Source organism: Oncorhynchus gorbuscha, linkage group LG10 (assembly GCF_021184085.1).
Source record: "Oncorhynchus gorbuscha isolate QuinsamMale2020 ecotype Even-year linkage group LG10, OgorEven_v1.0, whole genome shotgun sequence".
Lineage (NCBI taxonomy): Eukaryota > Metazoa > Chordata > Actinopteri > Salmoniformes > Salmonidae > Oncorhynchus > Oncorhynchus gorbuscha.
The window spans coordinates 17,215,472-17,233,978 of record NC_060182.1 but is presented as its reverse complement, the minus strand read 5'-3'; the positions used below and the strand labels follow the sequence as shown (position 1 = coordinate 17,233,978).

Here is an 18,507-nt window from a genome sequence, read left to right as displayed (position 1 = left end):
TTTGGCTTACAAACTATTATGACCACTCCATTGAAAGGGGAGACACCCATGAACACAATGGCCTTCTCTGTTTTAGTCTATGACCTCCACAAGTGTCACAGGACTTGTGTGAAGGGGAAGGGAACCCATACAAACCACCTAGTATGAAGGTAGTTTTGTGGCAACAAAAGGGGTTAAATGTGTCATATTTCTTAGATATGACACACTTCAAAACCGTATTCCTTATCATACATATTTGGCTGTCCTTTGCCATTTCTGAATGTGTTATTCAATATTTGATTTAGAATTATTTTGATACCTAAAGGGGCCCTAAACTTCAAAATCAAATAGCTAAATGATCCATGGTATGGCCATCTAAAAACAATTCCATGTGTTAGCTTAGTAACCCCCCCCCCTCTTAAAGCATGGGTTTGAGGTAGCTATGTACAAATAGGTAGGCTAAAGTGACTAGGCAACAGGATAGATGGAAAGTAGCAGCAGCATCTGTGATGAGTGTGTGTGTGGTCCATATTCGTGTGTGGGTAGAGTTAGTACAATAAGGGTCAACGCAGCTAGTCCGGCCAGCCATTCAATTAGCTATTTAGCAATCTTTTGGCTTGGGGGTAGAAGCTGTTCAGGGTCCGGTTGGTTCCAAACTAGGTGCACTGGTACTGTTTGCTGTGCGGTAGCAGAGAGAATGGTCTATGGCTTGGTTGGCTGGAGTCTTTGACCATTTTTGGGGCCTCCCTCTGACATCGCATCCCTCCAATAGAAACATCCACATAAAGTCTGTAAATAGGGCATTGGGTCACCACGAGACAGAACAGCTTCAATGCACCTTGGCATAGATTCTACAACTGTCTTGGACTCTATTGGAGGGATGCGACACTATTCTTCCAAGAGAAATTATCCAGGTGAATGCCTGCCTCAGACCACTTGGAGAACATAAACTCCTCCCAAGTCACTTTATACACACAAGATCTCTGCTAAACATAGAATCACATGGTGGTCCATGTCTCTGGGACCTCCAATATCTTCAGAACGAAGTTGACAACAAATACAAAGTTGCCAGTGTCTTTGCAATTGATACAAACAAGCGACATACCGAGATGACTGCATCAATCCAATTAACATAATACAAACATCCCCATCAAAATCCATCTGTTGAAGCTAGAGATGTTTTTTGAATGGCCTCCGTCTCAATCGACCGCGTTCGCCTATGTCGGTCTTTCGCATCTGCAGTGGGAAGTGGTAGAGCTACAGTAGTAATGTTTGTCAGAGCAGGAGACGAAGACCTCTGTAGTGTCCGAACGGTTTGGGCTAAAAACGAATATGACCGCAAACGGAAAGGGAGACTGAAACACCATGATATTCTCTGTTTTACTCTATGATCCCACAAGTGTTACAGGACTCATACGAAGGTAACCCCGTACCGGTTAAAACATTTTATGGAAGGGGTTAAATGTGTGTTAAAAAAATATCTACTGACCTTATATCTCCTATAAGACAGACACTTCAAACATGTATGATTTGTTTTTGGACTGTTTTGACATTTCTGAATAGAACCCTCCCAAAGGTTAAGACAGTTTACAATATAAATAGTAGGCTGTAGGCCTGTTTCAATCATATGGAAATACATTTCATGTTCAATCAAGTTCTATTCATCTACTTGTAGGCTACTGTCTGTCATTTGTCTCAATACCTGATTGTCGCTGACACTATGACTTTCAGATGAAGGGAATGAAATAGTCTGTAATGTGCATCACTGCAGCTCTCAACTCACACAGCGGTGTCGCTTCTGTCAAAGTCATTCAAAGTTTATACTTTATCACTCAGGATGGAACTTCCTAGCGCTACTATTGTTGCCATGTGATGTTAGCATAACACAATCAGATCACCCCAAAATAGAATAGTTTACCTATTTACCTATATGGCTTGTGGTTGTGTGTTTTATGCAAGATCAATATTCCTCTCAAGGCACATTGAAGTTGCTAGATTCATGGAAGGGAAACATTCTGACCCTGCAGTCAATGCTCTACAATTCTTCATGTATTTGGAAAGCTGGGGATGCCAGTTTTCCATTGCTACCACATTTATCTCTCTACTCCTTCAATTGTGCATGTGGCTTTGTTTACAATTGCATTTTTACATCCAGTGTTTCCAGCATTGTTGAGGCACAGCTGCTCACCAGAACTCTTAAAGGGGCAACGTTTTCTTAAAAGGGCAATGACATACTTTGTAATAAAAAAAAGTATTCATATTTATAATAAATAATAATAACAAATCAGGATGTTGTGTCCAATGGTGTAAATGCATATGCATACGTTTTAGTGGTGTGCAGGTCAGCTGTTTGTTCATCCACCCGCATTTGCTTATAACCTATCCTCAACCACCTGACATCGGACAAAGTGAAAATCTGAGGCCCGCACCAACTAATCCTGCTTATTTAGAAAATGCTCTGTAGGCTGCATTAAAAAAAAACATTTTGGTAGGCTATTTGTTAGTCAACTTGTCAACACACATAGCTTATCTTCTGTCATTATTTGTTGGCCTAGACTGGGGAGAAAGTGCACAAAAAAAATTGAATGTCCAAATGACATCAATAGAAAGCTGTGAAAACGACCCAACAGGTTCCTGGCAAGATTTCAGTTTGGATACATATTTTATGTGGTTGAAATACTATCCACTTTTATGATGCTGATAAAGATAGCACCTCTACAGACGGTAGGCCTATCTAACTGCTCATTCTCATAAGATGCTGAAAGAAAGGAATTACATTTCTCCACTCCTGTTCCTGAGTCAAAATTTGGCCTACATTTGGTGTATCATTTAACTACAAGAAATAGTTAATTGTTCAGTGGTCATTGGTAGCTCAGTTGGTAGAGCATGTTGCTTGCAATGCCAGGGTAGTGGATTTAATTGCCGGGACCACCCATCTGTAAAATGTATGCACACATGACTAAGTCCCTTTTGTCTGCTAAATGCCATTGAATTAGAGTTTGATGCCTCTGGAATTTATACACTGATTGAGTAGGTGATGTTATGGAGATTGTACTCTTAGAGAGATGGTGAGAGAGACAGTTCCTCAGTTTAGGGCTCAATAATGTTGATTAAAGATTAACAATGTTTGCAATTCTGTGCCATGTCACTCAGCTGTGAATATCCAATTAACTGTCCATTTATCCATACAAGATGTGGTCTTACAGTTCTAGTATTCACCCACATTGATGAATCCATCTGGTAAGTCTAACCCTTGACCAGGATAGCAGCAGTCGTAATGCATCCATCAGGTAAGTCTGAGTCATCTTCCCAACAGGCCGTGCAATGAAGTGTCTTAGAGACATCAGGAAGGCATTGGCATCCAGGCTCTGCTGGAGGTCAGGTGGGTGCAGTGGCTGAGCATTTCATTTGTAGACGATGCCCCATCACATTTCCCTGCGACGTCCAATTTTATGTTGAATAGTCCGAAATAATCCACTACGGGAGAGTAGAAGGATGGCTTGTACAGACGCAGAAGAGCCGGAGGTAGGTCTGCCATCTTTGGAGCGTCAGGTTTGATGCGCCATCTTTGGGATTGCAAACAGGTGTGCTGAAGCTTCCGGATAGCTTCCCTTCCCTGACAGACACATGTCCGCAGAAGGCTGATTTCTTCAGTTCACTGTCATCAGGCTCCGGGTCAGCAGAAGGCATTGAAGGCCACCTATCTTCTAAGTGCTGGAGGAACTCAGGGCCTTAGTGCATCGATGTGGTTGGGCCAGCTCTTTCAAGGTATTGCCCCAAGTGATGTCATCCGCAGTGTTGTTCGCGGTATCTACATGCAGTACCTCCAGTTGACTACAACCGTAAGGTTCTAAATCTCTGCAACACAAGTTCCTATGAAGACCTTGTACAGTATCTACAAGATTCTGACTTGGGCCAATGAAGGACTGTAGTTGAATCGAACCAGAGGATGACATGTTCGATGGGCAGTGGTGAGTTCTGCTTGGAGGACACTGGCCAGCTGAGCCCCAGTAAGTGCAGCACTCAGCCCCAAGCGTGGCGTTGACAGCTGCTTCTTTGGTGCAACTCGAGACCTGGCCAGAATGAAAGAAATGTGCATCTGCTTCTGGTCATCCACAGTCTGCATGTAGGCAACAGAGCCATATGATCTCTATGACGCATCACAGAATATGTGGAGGTCTCTGGTTGACTTTGGATTGTCAGCATATGGTGGTGCGTAAGTTCTGGTGAGTTCCATCTGGACAAGGTCAGGAATCTCTTGTTCCCAGAAAAGCCATCTGTCCAGCAGGCTCTGAAGTTGAATGGGCTCATCCCAAACTATCCCTTCTTTCTACAGGTCCTGGGCGAGTACCTTGGCTCGGGTTGTGAAAGGCACGATGTAGCCTAGTGGGTGGTATTGACAGGCAAGCATGCTGTAGATATTCCTCATTGTAGGTTTTGAGAGATCCACAATGTGGTGCTTATATCTCAAGGAGTCTCTGAGGCAGTTTCAACGTTGCCAAAGGGGTTGGTTCCGGGAGGTCCGTGCTACTTTGGGAAAGCTACAGTTCACTGCTTTCTGATCTAGCCTTGGGCAGTATGTGCTCGATGACAGCCGGTACATTGCTGGCCCAACGGTGTACCTAAAAGCCTATAGTATGGAGCAACTGCCGCAGTACATTAACAAGGTTTCTTGCTTCATCGGCAGAAGGGATGTCACTACTTACAGCTACGGCATGTTGACAGAATCTGAGGAGGACAGGGATGGTCCCAAGGTTGGTCCAGGGAGGAGAAGGTCATTGAGTGACTGTTCTTTATGGTGGAACGAACAGTTAAACACAATCCTATCTTTTCCATTGTGATGTACAATATGGTAGGTATAAACCAGGACTCAGTAGATCGTTCAGCTACCTCAGGTGGCACCAGTGACACGTAGCCTACTGTCTGAAGCTTCTTTATCTCCTGGCAGTACACCTCTGCGGGTCTCTGGCGAGTATGTGGAAAGCTGCTCGTCGAGCATCTCATTCCAAAATCATAGGCATTAATATGGAGTTGGTCCCCCCTTTGCTGCTATAGCAGCATCCACTATTCTGGGAAGGCTTTTGATTAGATGTTAGAACATTGCTGCAGGGACTTGCTTCCATTCAGCCACGAGAACATTAGTGAGGTCGGGCACTGATGTTGGATGATTAGGCCTGGCTCACAGTCGGCGTTCGAATTTATCCCAAAGGTGTTTGATGGGGTTGAGGTCAGGGCTCTGTGTAGGCCAGTCAAGTTCTTCCACACCAATCTCAACAAACCTTTTCGGTAGGGACCTCGCTTTGAGCACAGGGGCAGTGTCATGCTGAAACAGGAAAGGGCCTTCCCCAAACTGTTGCCACAAAGTTGGAAGCACAGAATAGTCTAGAATATCATTGTATGCTGTACGTTAATATTTCCATTCACTGGAACTAACTAAGGTGCATAGCCAGAACCATGAAAAACCACCCCAGACCATTATTTCTCCTCCACCAATCTTTATAGTTGGCACTGTACATTGGGGCAGATAGCATCCTCCTGGCATCCACCAAACCCAGATACATCTGTTGGACTGCCAGATGCTGAAGCATGATTCATCACTCCAGAGAACATGTTTCCACTGCTCCAGAGTCCAATGGTGGCGAGCTTTACACCACTCCAGCCGACACTTGGAATTGCGCATGGTGATCTTAGGCTTGTGTGCGGCTGCTCGGCCATGCAAACCCATTTCATGAAGCTCCCGATGAACAACTCTTGTGCTGACGTTGCTTCCAGAGGTAGTTTGGAACTCGATAGTGAGTGCTGCAACCGTGGACAGACCATTTTTATGTGCTACGTGTTTCAGCACTAGGCGGTCCTATTCTGTGATCCTATGTGGCCTACCACTTCACGGCTGAGCCGTTGGTGCTCCTAGACGTTTCCACTCCACAATAACAGCACTTACAGTTGACCGGGGTGGCCCTAGCAGTGCTGAAATTTGATGTACTGACTTGTTGGAAAGGTGGCATCCTATGACGGCCATTCTACAGCCAATGTTTGTCTATGGAGACTCGGCTGTGTGCTTGATTTTATACACCTGTCAGCAACGGGTGTGGCTGAAATAGCCAAATCCACTAATTCGAAGGGGTGTCGACATACTTTTGTATATATATATAGTGTCTTCTTTTTCCTCCAAATGAAAATGTGGATTACAAAAAATCCAAAGAATATCTCTTTAAAATTATATTTTTGTGAGAATCACCCAAAAAACACTAAGTAGTCTGTTTGTGTGCATTCGGGCTCTGGATGTAAGCACAATGAGAGATGAAGTGGACAGTGTGTCTGGACACTGATATAAGATCAGTTTGGCATTTTACCCATAATGTTCTGGGTTGGGATTTGCTGATTCCGTCTGTGTCTAAAGTAAACGTTCCAGTACTGACTGGACATAAACATTCTTTAATCCAACCACACATCATTGCAGCCCTCCCAACCAGACTGGCTCATCAAGGACTTTACCAAGTACCACGACCTTTTAGACAAAAACCTGTTTGCCTCCGCCAAGTGAATCAAGTGGATCTTCCAGCAAGACAATAACCCCAAGCACACATCAAATCCACAAAGAAATGGTTCATTCACCACAAAATCAACATTTTGCAAGGCCACCTCCGGACTTGACTCCCATTTAAAAACCTGTGGTTTGAGTATAATTTTTCAGTCCATAAGCACAGACGAAGGATATCAATGATCTGGAATGATTCTGTATATAGAAATTGTCTAAGATCCCTCCCATGTGTTCTCCATTCTCATCAAGCATTTTAGAAAAATACTCATATCATTATCCTCGAGCTTGCAAGGTGAGGGTACTTTAAAAAATATATTTTTTTTACTTACTTGTTAAACAAAATCTCTTTCTCTGATTTATTGTGTAAGTATAAAATAACATAATTTGTCCGTTTTTTTAGCATACAATATAGCTCAGTACTTGTATTATTTATTTTTTTGTATTTTTTGCTAATCTTTATCAAGGGATCAAATCATTTGGGACCCCACTGTATATAATAATAATAATAATAACAATAATAATAATAATATATGCCATTTAGTATACGCTTTTTTGAAATTAATTTGACATTCCTTTGTATATAGACTTGAATTGGAACAGTTTGAATGCAACGGTTAGTAATGTAACAGTTTGAAAGCAACAGTTTCAGCATAATTATACTATTACGCACGACAGTTTTCCAGAACTATTTTAAGGTCTCCAAAGTGTACATAGCCTAGCACGCTGATTGGGGAGTATCTAACCTAAACCTGTCAACGTTGCTCCCCTGCTCCTATAATCTCTCCAACGAAACCGAAAGACACCAAAAAGGTGATTGATTGATCGTGGAAATTGTCCTCGACTTGATGGGACTGGAGTTTGCTGAAATCCTAAACCCACCGCTAGCAACCCATGACAGAGAGGGAAACTAGAGACGCCAGTAGGATTTCGGCGATGTTGGGTAAACACGGAACTTCGGAAAAATCACTGCACATCCTGGGTCCGCTTGCCAACACGTTGACTTTACCCATGAAAGCGTTTTTAAACACCCAAATAGGCTAACCTTTTGGATACAATGTACACAGCACGATCACGAATAACTCCCGCAGCTCCTGCTGGCTCCCGAGGACACGGATTTGCTTGTCTGAAGATCATCCTATAGAAAATGATAAATGGTAGGTGACATGTGATGCATACTTGCGTAACGATGGGTGCTGTCCTAGATCAATGGAAAGCTTGGAGACGGGGTCCATTCATGCAGATAAAACCAACTCATGTTATAGTGTTTTCTCTCTGTTCTGAACTGTTGCATGTTGAATAGTTTGATCATGATTAAATATAGACATATACTTACAGTTTATGTCGTGCGCCCAAAAATACTCTTTCAATTGCGCGCATCGCGCGTAGGACACATTCCATATTAAATCTACAAATAATGAATGTGAAATAAAACAAGCTGACTGGCAGGTATGTGTTAACTCACACACTATTTGATTTTTCAGTATGTGAACGGGCCTGTGCTCCGTAGCGTCGTGGTGTTTCTGCTGTTGGGTGTCTCCTACAGTAAGCGCAGGTGCAACTACACGGATATACTCAGCACGTACAGAGAACTAATCTTCGTTGAACTTCAGAATTTGGTATGTGGGCCATCAGATCGTTGAAAGTGTGTTACTGTTGTTCACAAGATCAAAGTGGCTTTATCTCAAACATAACTATTAGTTGTGTCTTTATTAATTTATTTTACCTGTTATATTGAATGGAAAATGGCAGATGCAAAATTCACACTTCAGAAAAACGTATTCCATAAGTCTGGCACTAGCTTGAGCCTACACAAATATTATGCAGGCCAAGTCTGTACAGTGGAATACTTGTTTTTTACTGCCTTCACTGATTTGTTATGAATACTATATCCTTTAAAAACATGTATATCCATTTATTGTCTAACAGACATGTATGTTTTCTTGGAACAGAATCTGACAGGCACTTTTGACATACCAAAAGAGAGGGACCATTGTCCCTCAGGAAAGGTAGTGTGTGTGTATGTGTGTGTGTGTGTATGTGTGTGTGTGTGTTTGGTTTTACTATCCTTATGGGGACTAGGAGTCCTCACAAGGATAGTAAAACAATGACAATTGTCAGTGTCATTTTGCAGGTCCCCACAAGGAAAAATAATATTTTAGGCTTAAATTCGTTTTAGATTTGGGGTTATGGTTAAGGTTAGGGTTAGTTTAAGGGTTAGGGAAAATGGGATGTTAAATGGAAATCATTTTTTGCTCCCCACAAACAAATGTGTGTGTGTGTGTTTGTGTGTCAGTTTCAGCACCATGGACAGGGGATGTAGCTAATATGCCCCTTTGTGAAAACAATTACCCCTTGCCTTATACTCCAATTACAACTTTGTTTGTTTGTTTGAATGATTGATTGAATGAATGATTGATTTCTTGAATGTATGAAATAAAAATGTGAATTGCAGATGACAACACAATCATTGTACAAAATGTATTTCCAACGTGTATCTCTTATTTGACAGTATGCCTGATAATTCACTCTTTTCCCATGCTTCATTATGGCAGCTGCAGCACGTGTTGCGCTCCATCCATGGTATGACGGAGCAATTCCTGTGTCAGGGCTGGGATCAGGAACACGGGGGCGGCAGCAGAGAGCAACGGGCCATGAAGAAGCCAGTAGAGATGATGGCAGTGCTGATCAGACAGAACTGCAGGCACACTGACCTGGTGAGGCTGCTTTAAAGACAGGGCTAGGTTTCACTATGGTTCTGGCGAATGCTTTTTGTTACTTACGATTCTTTTTTTAATAATGATAGTTAATGTGTATAAATTATGTATATCAGTCAACGACGATGTAATGAGATGAGACGGATCCTCAATGTTTTGCCTTTGCTTTCTTTAAGGTGAGGAAACAGAAGAGAACAGCGCTGTGTGTGACTGCCCAGAGGACGAAGGGAAAGAACAGGAAGAGGATGAGACTCATCAGGGCACTGATAAACTGTTGGCAGAAGCTGCAGAGTTTGTACACGCCCACAAAATAATTTGAAAAAAAAAAGTTTTTATTTTTTATCAAAATTGTTTCAAAAAAGCTTATTTGTAGAGTAGAATGACAGTTTGTATGTCAGCCATAGGCCTCTGTTTCTGACCTTTTACTTCTTGTCTGTACAGTCCCACATGTATAAGCTATAGGTCACCATAGATCAGGGATGGGCCACTTTGATGTGGGCGGGGGCCACAAAAAAAACGAACTGATCATGCTTACTATAAGTTTAGATAGCTAGCCGCTAGACTAACTTGCCAATCTAAAAGGGTTTCCTGTCTTGGGCTAATTAAGTGAACGCTGATGCACAACCACATGTTGAAATTGCACCTTGTGTATTCTATTATTCTAACTCTCAACAGTAAGTTGAGACCCGACTGAGTTCCCCCCATTAATTATGGTTGTTAGAGGATGGTTTTACAATGCAGTGAAGATATTTACTTGTAATACCTTGGTGCACACACATTTTATAACTCTTAGCTATCTCACAATCCAGATATTGTTTTTGTGAAACCGATAGATACATTTGTTGTTCTATGAAATCTATTCAAGATGCCCACTGATAAAGGTTTCTTAAACTGCATCATTGGTTGTTCATTCCTGTAATGATTGAAACATGGGCCATTACCTATTGTTTAGTTCTCTTGTTATAAGAAATTGTTAACAAAATGGACAAAAAACAAGATACTCTCCAAGTTGCATAACTTCCAGAACGTTTCTCATTTTAGGTTTTTGTTTCTGTGGGGAAAGATATTCCACATGCACAGTCATGTTTACATGAACTCTGTAGCACTGTTAGTGCTATCCTGGATCCTTGGGACGTCCATACCATAAACTTAACCCTAACCATTTTAAATGTCTACTTCAATATGGTCATACCAAGGATCATTTAGCTATTTGATTTACAATTTTAGAACCCCTTAAGGTATCGAAACATTTTTGTTTGATGAAACATTGAATTTGGCTTTACTGCTATTAGCCCATAGAAACACGTTGACTAACAGCTTCATACATAGATTAGCAGTAAGAAAATACATTCTAAAGGAATGTCTGTCCTATATCTGAGACATATAAGAATGATCAGGACACAAATATATATATATATTTTTACATGTATTTAACCTCTTATTTTGGGCACTAAACAATCTCCATATATTTCCATTCATTTTGTTCACTGGTACCCATACAAAAAACTGATATCGCTAATTTAACAAGCCACAGATTTTGATGGGGATTTTACTATTACGCTAAATCACGCTAAATCGACTCTTGGGGGTTTTGAGCCCTGGATACAAATCAGTATTCAGCTTCCATCCGTCAGTTCACATACATGAAAGCTGGTCACTAGGGGGCAATAGTGACAGTTTTTACCTTCAATTAGGTCTTGATTTTGCTAGAGCTGAGTGGACAGGGATGGCAGGTGTATGTAGCTATCTGTGTCTTAGTTCAAAGGTTGCAAGTACAAATCCAGCAATAGATGGTTACTTTTGAGAGTTTTGTTTTAAGCCTATCACAAACCTTTACTCTTACGTGGATCATTCGGAGTTAATGCCTAACATAATCATCTGCCTTTGATTCCAAAGGTTGTAAATTCGAATCCAGCAATATAAAGTTGTTTTTGAGATTTTTGTTTAAAGCCTATCCCAAACCTTAACCCTTACCTTACCATTCAGAGTTAATGTCTAAACTTAACCCTTACAATTTCAGAGATAATGGCTAAACCTAACCTTAAACACTTAGAAACTTGACATTTGCAACATCTTCAAAATTTGATGTTTGAGAAACATGGATGAATGATAAATCCTTAGGTGGCATGGGGGTTGTTTGAGGAAGGGGCAACCCTGGTTGTTATGGAGCGTTCTTGAGGGCACAGAGCTTGGTATCAACTACAAGAGCTGGCAGGTCGGGTCTCGCTTCCAGGGGGTGAAGATGATCCCACCAGGCCTCCACTTCCTCCACTACTGTTCCTCCAACGCACCAGACCATGGGGGTGAAACAGGCCCTAAAAAAGGCCTCTGAAAGAGCAAGATCTGTCTGGCCAACTGGGACCCCAAAGAGGAGGATCTGGACATCTCTGCCTCCCAGAATGAAGAAGAGGTGGGCTGGGTCTGGGTGGGCCTACAAGACCTGGACCCTTTCCTGGGCCCCTACCAGTACGAGCTGATGTACAAATGTGTCTCCCTAACTGCCTGGGTGAACCAGGAGCTAGCCACAAGGTTGCAGCTTCTCCTGGGTTGTATGTGTGCCGTCAACAACCTAATCCCATAACTTTAGCTCAAACACCAAGACCCGTGAGGAACAGAACCTGCCTAGGAATGATAAAGTGTCAGACCATGAAGGAGGAGCTGGACAGGCTGCACAGGATGAAGCCGAGAGATGGGACTGAGTTGAGGTTCTCCCCCATCCCCAGGCAGACCTACCCTCCTGGAGCCACCCCAGCCCAGATCACTCAGTATAGCCCAGACCTGAGCTGCAGCGTCAAGAAAAAGTATGTGAACCCTTTGGAATTACCTGGATTTCTGCATACATTGGTCATCGCATTTGATCTGATCTTCATATAAGTCACAATAATAGGCAAATATAGTGTGCTTAAACTAATAACACACAAATGATTGTATTTTTCTTCTATATTGAATACATCCTTTAAACTTTCACAGTGTAGGTTGGAAAAAGGATGTGAACCCCTAGGCTAATGACTCCAAAAGCTACAGTGCCTTGCAAAAGTATTCATCCCTGTCAGAGTGTGTGCAACTGGTAGGAAGTCAGGTGCAGCAAAGCAGAGATGAGTGAACAGGCACACTTTATTCAGGCAGAGGAAAACAGACGGAAGCAAACTGCTTCACAACACCCCGGCCCAAGGGTTAAAGCGATAGCGCACAAATACACAAATAGGTACAATTAACAAAACCACGGGTTACAACAATACCCGGCACAAAACCAGCCTGAAGCGTCACACACGTAACGAATGAACAATACCACACACAGACATGGGGGGAACAGAGGATAATATACACGTAGAGTAACGAGGGAATGTAACCAGGTGTGTGGGAAAACAAGACAAAACAAAACAGGAACACACACAATACACCAGCGGAACCCATCCAACTTGAAGGAGCTGGAGCAGTTTTGCCTTGAAGAATGGGCAAAACTCCCAGTGGCTAGATGTGCCAAGCTTACAGAGACACACCCCAAGAGATTTGCAGCTGTAATTGCTACAAAAGGTGAGTCACCTTACAGTATATTGACTTTTTGACATCTTCAATGTGGTAGGCATGTTGTGTAAATCAAATAATACAAACCTCCCCCAAAATCTATTTGAATTCCAGGTTGTAAGGCAAAATAGGAAAAATGCCAAGGGGGTGAATACTTTCGCAAGCCACTGTAATTGGAGTCAGGAGTCAGCATTTCTGGAGTCCAATCAATGAGACGAGATTGGAGATGTTGGTTAGAGCTGCCTTACCCTATTAAAAAACACAAAACAAAATTGACTTTGCTATTCACAAGAAGCATTGCCTGATGTGAACCATGCCTTGAACAAAAGAGATCTCAGAAGACCTAAGATAAAGAATTGTTGACTTGCATAAAGCTGGAAAGGGTTACACAAGTATCTCTAAAAGCCTTGATGTTCATCTGTCCACGGTGACAAATTGTCTATAAATGGAGAAAGTTCAGCACTGTTGTTGCTCTCCCAGGAGTGGTCGTCCTGCAAAAAGCACAGTGTAGAACGCTGAAGTGTCAGCTAAAGACTTCAAGAAATCTCTGGAACATGTTAACATCTCTGTTGATGAGTCTACGATACGTAAAACACTAAACACGAATGGTGTTCATGGGAGGACACCACGGAAGAAGCCACTGCTGTCCAAAACAACATTGCTGCACGTCTCAAGTTTGCAAAAGTGCACCTGGATGTTCCACAGCGCTACTGGCAAAATATTCTGTGGACAGATGAAACTACAGTTGAGTTGTTTGGAAGGTACACACAACACTATGTGTGGAGAAAAAAAGGCACAGCACACCAACATCAAAACCTCATCCCAACTGTAAAGTATGGTGGAGGGAGCATCATGGTTTGGGGCTGCTTTGCTGCCTCAGGGCCTGAACAGCTTGTTATCATTGACGGAAAAATGAATTCCCAAATTTATCAACAATAAAAAATAATAAATAAATAAGTGACCTTTATTTAAGCAAGAGAATGTTAGGCTATATGTCCACCAATTGAAGCTCAACAGAAGTTTGGTGATGCAACAGGACAACGACCCAAAACACAGAAGAAAATCAACAACAGATTGGTTTCAACAGAAGAAAATAGGCCTTCTGGAGTGGCCCAGTCAGAGTCCTGACCTTCTGGAGTGGCCCAGTCAGAGTCCTGACCTTCTGGAGTGGCCCAGTCAGAGTCCTGACCTTCTGGAGTGGCCCAGTCAGAGTCCTGACCTTCTGGAGTGACCCAGTCAGAGTCCTGACCTTCTGGAGTGACCCAGTCAGAGTCCTGACCTTCTGGAGTGGCCCAGTCAGAGTCCTGACCTTCTGGAGTGGCCCAGTCAGAGTCCTGACCTTCTGGAGTGGCCCAGTCAGAGTCCTGACCTTCTGGAGTGGCCCAGTCAGAGTCCTGACCTTCTGGAGTGACCCAGTCAGAGTCCTGACCTTCTGGAGTGACCCAGTCAGAGTCCTGACCTTCTGGAGTGACCCAGTCAGAGTCCTGACCTCAACCACATTGAGATGCTGTGACATGATCTCGATAGAGCAGTTCACAACAGACATCCCAAGTATGTTGTGGAACTGAAACAGTTTTGTGAAGAGGAATGGTCCAAAATTCCTCCTACATGTCTGATCCGCATCTACAGAAAATGTTTGGTTGAGGTTATTGCTGCCGAAGGAGGGTCAACCAGTTATTAAATCTAAGGGTTCACATACTTTCCCCACCCTGCACTGTGAATGTTTACACGGTGTGTTGAAATAAAGACATGAAAACGTATAATTATTTGTGTGTTATTGCTTTAAGCAGACTGTGTTTGTCTATTGTTGTGACCTAGATGAAGATCAGATAACATTTTATTACCAATTTATGCAGAAATCTTAGATTTATTTCCAAAGGGTTCACATACTTTTTCTTGTCATTTTATGCCCTGGACATTCTGTTGGAGAAACACCACCAGCAGCAACCACTCAATGAGCTAGGTGAAACGGAAGTAAGATCTATGTGATATATTTGACTGATTTATGGAGAAGATAAAGTGAATAGGAACTTAGACTAGACATTATAGATTGCGAAATATCAAAGGAGATTGGGGCTTAGACATTTGAATTGACATGATTGCAACCATGCTGTAGTCATATGTCTTTCTGCCTCAGGCGCCTATCCTCAACCACTATAAACCATATTTAATAGGACATCTGACAACTACAGCCTTTGCTCTAAGAGCTGTAAAATAACCTGGATATGTCACATTACTGTTTTGTGTTCGTTCATAAGCAGTTGAAAATTAACTCTCTTTCTGATTGCCTCTCTCTGTTTCTCTCCTATGCCTTTCCCTCTCCCCAGGTGAGCTGCATTTTGAATTTGTGTATTTTCTCATTGGGACCGTGTACGTACGAGGGCTTTGAGCACGGGAAGCATCTGCTGGCCCTGCTGTGTCGTAGTGAGAGCCCGGATCTATACCTGGGCCTCATCGCTGTGCTCTACCAGCAGCTGGGAGAGATACCTACAGACTTCTCTGTGGATATTGTGTCTCAGGACAACTACCTCACCTCCACGTTACAGGTGAGCTGGCATCAATGAAACCCAATCATTACTGATGTTTGTATTATAGAATATCTTCCCCAGTTCTAGAAGACAAAACAGACAGCACCGTAAATTGGTTAAAAGCAGCAGGTGGCCATCCTATCACATCTGACCACAGAACACAGTCTGTAATTTTCTATTAAATTCCTGATAATTCTACATGTTGAATCTGCTGCACACGGCCAGCGTTTGTTACGGTATGACTCGTGTCTAACTTGCTCTCCATTTCCCTTCTCTCCGTCAGGACTTCTTCCAGTTTGCCAGTGGGCCTGGGGTGGACAGCACCCTGCAGAAAAGGGCAGAGAAGTTCAAGGCCCACCTGACCACTGAGGTAGATCCTGACGATTGTGACCCTTTTGTAGTGTTACTGCCTGAGAGGATCACACTGGACTGAGCATGCTGTGAAGAACATCCAGGGTCACAGGTACGTGGGGGTCAGGAAATAGGACTGCAACCTTGTCTAAAAGAAGAGACTTATATTTTTTATTTATTTTTACATTTGTATTATTTGTATTTTTATTTATTATACTTTTAGCACTTTTTCACCCCAATTGGTAGTTACAGTCTTGTCCCATCCCTGCAACTCGCATACGGACTCGGGAGAGGCGAAGGCCAAGAGCCATGCATCCTCCGAAACTCAACCCTGCCAAGCCGCACTGCTTCTTGACACACTGCTCGCTTAAGCCAAAAGCCAGCCACACCAATGTATGGGAAGAAACACCATACCACTGGCGACCGAGGTCAGCTTGCAGGCGCCCGGCCCGCCACAAGGAGTCGCTAGAGCGCGATGGGACAACGACATCCCGGCCGACCAAACCCTCCCATAATCCGGATGTCGCTGGGCAAATTGTGCGTCATCTCCCGGTCACGGCCAGCTGTGACACAGCGTGGGATCGAACCCAGGTCTGTAGTGAAGCCTCTGTTTTCTTTGTTTCTTATTCCCTTCAAATGTGTTGCCTTGAGCTTGACCATTCTTAGGAAAAACAACTGACCTCCAAGGCTCTTGATGCTGGGGTGTCATTCTAGTTCTGGCCATGCTGCCCCCTCCCTGGCTCTCTGTCTTTAACTTCTCTGCCAGTCTACTCATAAACAAGCACATGTCCATCTAAAATGAATGGTCCAATTGGAATCAGGAATGGGGTCAATATGGCACTTTCTACATGGATCGTTCTATGGTTCTAGAGGAGAATGGGGAAATGTGGAAAACTTCACTGATAGCCTCTAGTGGTCCTTCTGTGTTAGCACCTATCATCAATAATGAGTTATTTTTTGGGATTGCCTATCTTAGATTTTATTGAGGGTGTAGAGAAATGCTTGTGCTCCTAGCTCCAACACTGCAGTAGTATCTAACAATACACAAGAATCTAAAAGTAAAAGAATGGAATTCAAAATTATAGATGTGTTTTTGTGTGATGAGACGTATATGTGGATGTATATGTATGTATGTATTATGGACAGTATGTGGATTGAATATGGAGTATATCTGAATACGTAGGATAGAATAGTGTATGTACAGCAATAGTTGAATAGGTTGGCCTAGTCTAGAATACAGAATACACAGTTGAAGTCGGAAGTTTACATACACTTAAGATGGAGTCATTAAAACTCGTTTTTCAACCACTGCACAAAATTCTTGTTAACAAACTATAGTTTTGGCAAGTCGGTTAGGGAATCTACTTTGTGCATAACACAAGTTATTTTCCTAGCAATTGTTTACTGACAGATTATTTCACTGTATCACAATTCCAGTGGGTCAGAAGGTTTACATGCACTAAGTTGACTGTGCCTTTAAACAGCTTGGGGAATTCCAGAAAATGATGTCATGGCTTGAGAAGCTTCTGATAGGCTAATTGACATCATTTGAGTCAATTGGAGGTGTACCTGTGGATGTATTTCAAGGCTTATCTCCAAACTCAGTGCCTCTTTGCTTGACATCATGGGAAAATCTAAAGAAATCAGCCAAGACCTCAGAAATAAAATTATAGACCTCCACAATTCTGGTTCATCCTTGGAAGCAAATTCCAAACGCCTGAAGGTATCACGTTCATCTGCACAAACAATTGTACGCAAGTATAAACACCATGGGACCATGCAGTCATCATACCGCTCAGGAAGGAGATGTGTTCTGTCTCCTAGAGATGAATGCACTTTGGTGCGAAAAGTGCAAATCAATCCCAGAACAACAGCAAAGGACCTTGTGAAGATGCTGGAGGAAACAGGTAGAAATGTATCTATATCCACAGTTAATCGAGTCCTATATCGACATAACCTGAAAGGCCGCTCAGCAAGGAAGAAGCCACTGCTCCAAAACCGCCATAAAAAAGCCAGACTACGGTTTGCAACTGCACATGGGGACAAAGATTGTACTTTTTGGACAAATGTCCTCTGGTCTGATGAAACAAAAATGTTTGAAGGAAAGAGGGGGAGGCTTGCAAGTCAAAGCACACCAACCCAACCGTGAAGCACGGGGTGGCAGCATCATGTTGTGGAGGTGCTTTGCTGCAGGAGGGACTGGTGCACTTCACAAAATAGATGATATCATGAGGATATATTGTGGATATATTGAAGCAACATCTCAAGACATCAGTTAAAGCTTGGTCGCAAATGGTCTTCCAAATGGACAATGATCCCAAGCATACTTCCAAAGTTGTGGAAAAATGGCTAAAGGACAACAAAGTCAAGGTATTGGAGTGGCCATCACAAAGCCCTGACCTCAATCCCATTGAAAATCTGTGGGCAGAACTGAAAAAGCGTGTGCAAGCAAGGAGGCCTACAAACCTGACACAGTTACAAAACCAGCTCTGTCAGGAGGAATGAGCCAAAATTCACCCAACTTATTGTGGGAAGCTTGTGGAAGGCTACCCGAAACGGAGTCAGGTTTTTAGACCCAAGTTAAACAAATTAAAGGCAATGCTACAAAATTCTAATTGAGTGTAAACTTCTGACCCACTGGGAATGTGATGAAAGAAATAAAAGCTGAAAGAAATCCTTTTCTCTACTATTATTCTGACATTTCACATTCTTAAAATAAAGTGGTGATCCTAACTGACCTAAGACAGGGAATTTTTACTAGGATTAAATGTCAGGTATTGTGAAAACAGAGTTTAAATGTATTTGGCTAAGATGTATGTAAACTTCCGACTTCAACTGTACATATGAAATCAAATAAATTGTTTTTGTC

General features: G+C 42.5%; 1 protein-coding gene across 1 annotated transcript; it reads left to right on the top strand.

Moving 5' to 3' along the window:
• The first annotated feature begins 3,474 nt into the window (after nt 1-3,474).
• Nucleotides 3,475-17,144, top strand: aar2 (AAR2 splicing factor). The gene is given in 9 exon segments (XM_046364224.1): nt 3,475-3,504; nt 11,356-11,400; nt 11,402-11,829; nt 11,831-11,866; nt 11,868-12,017; nt 14,664-14,722; nt 15,087-15,133; nt 15,135-15,305; nt 15,571-17,144. Coding segments are annotated over 9 exon segments (1,116 nt in total). The 3' UTR covers nt 15,721-17,144.
• Nucleotides 17,145-18,507: the final 1,363 nt, after the last annotated feature.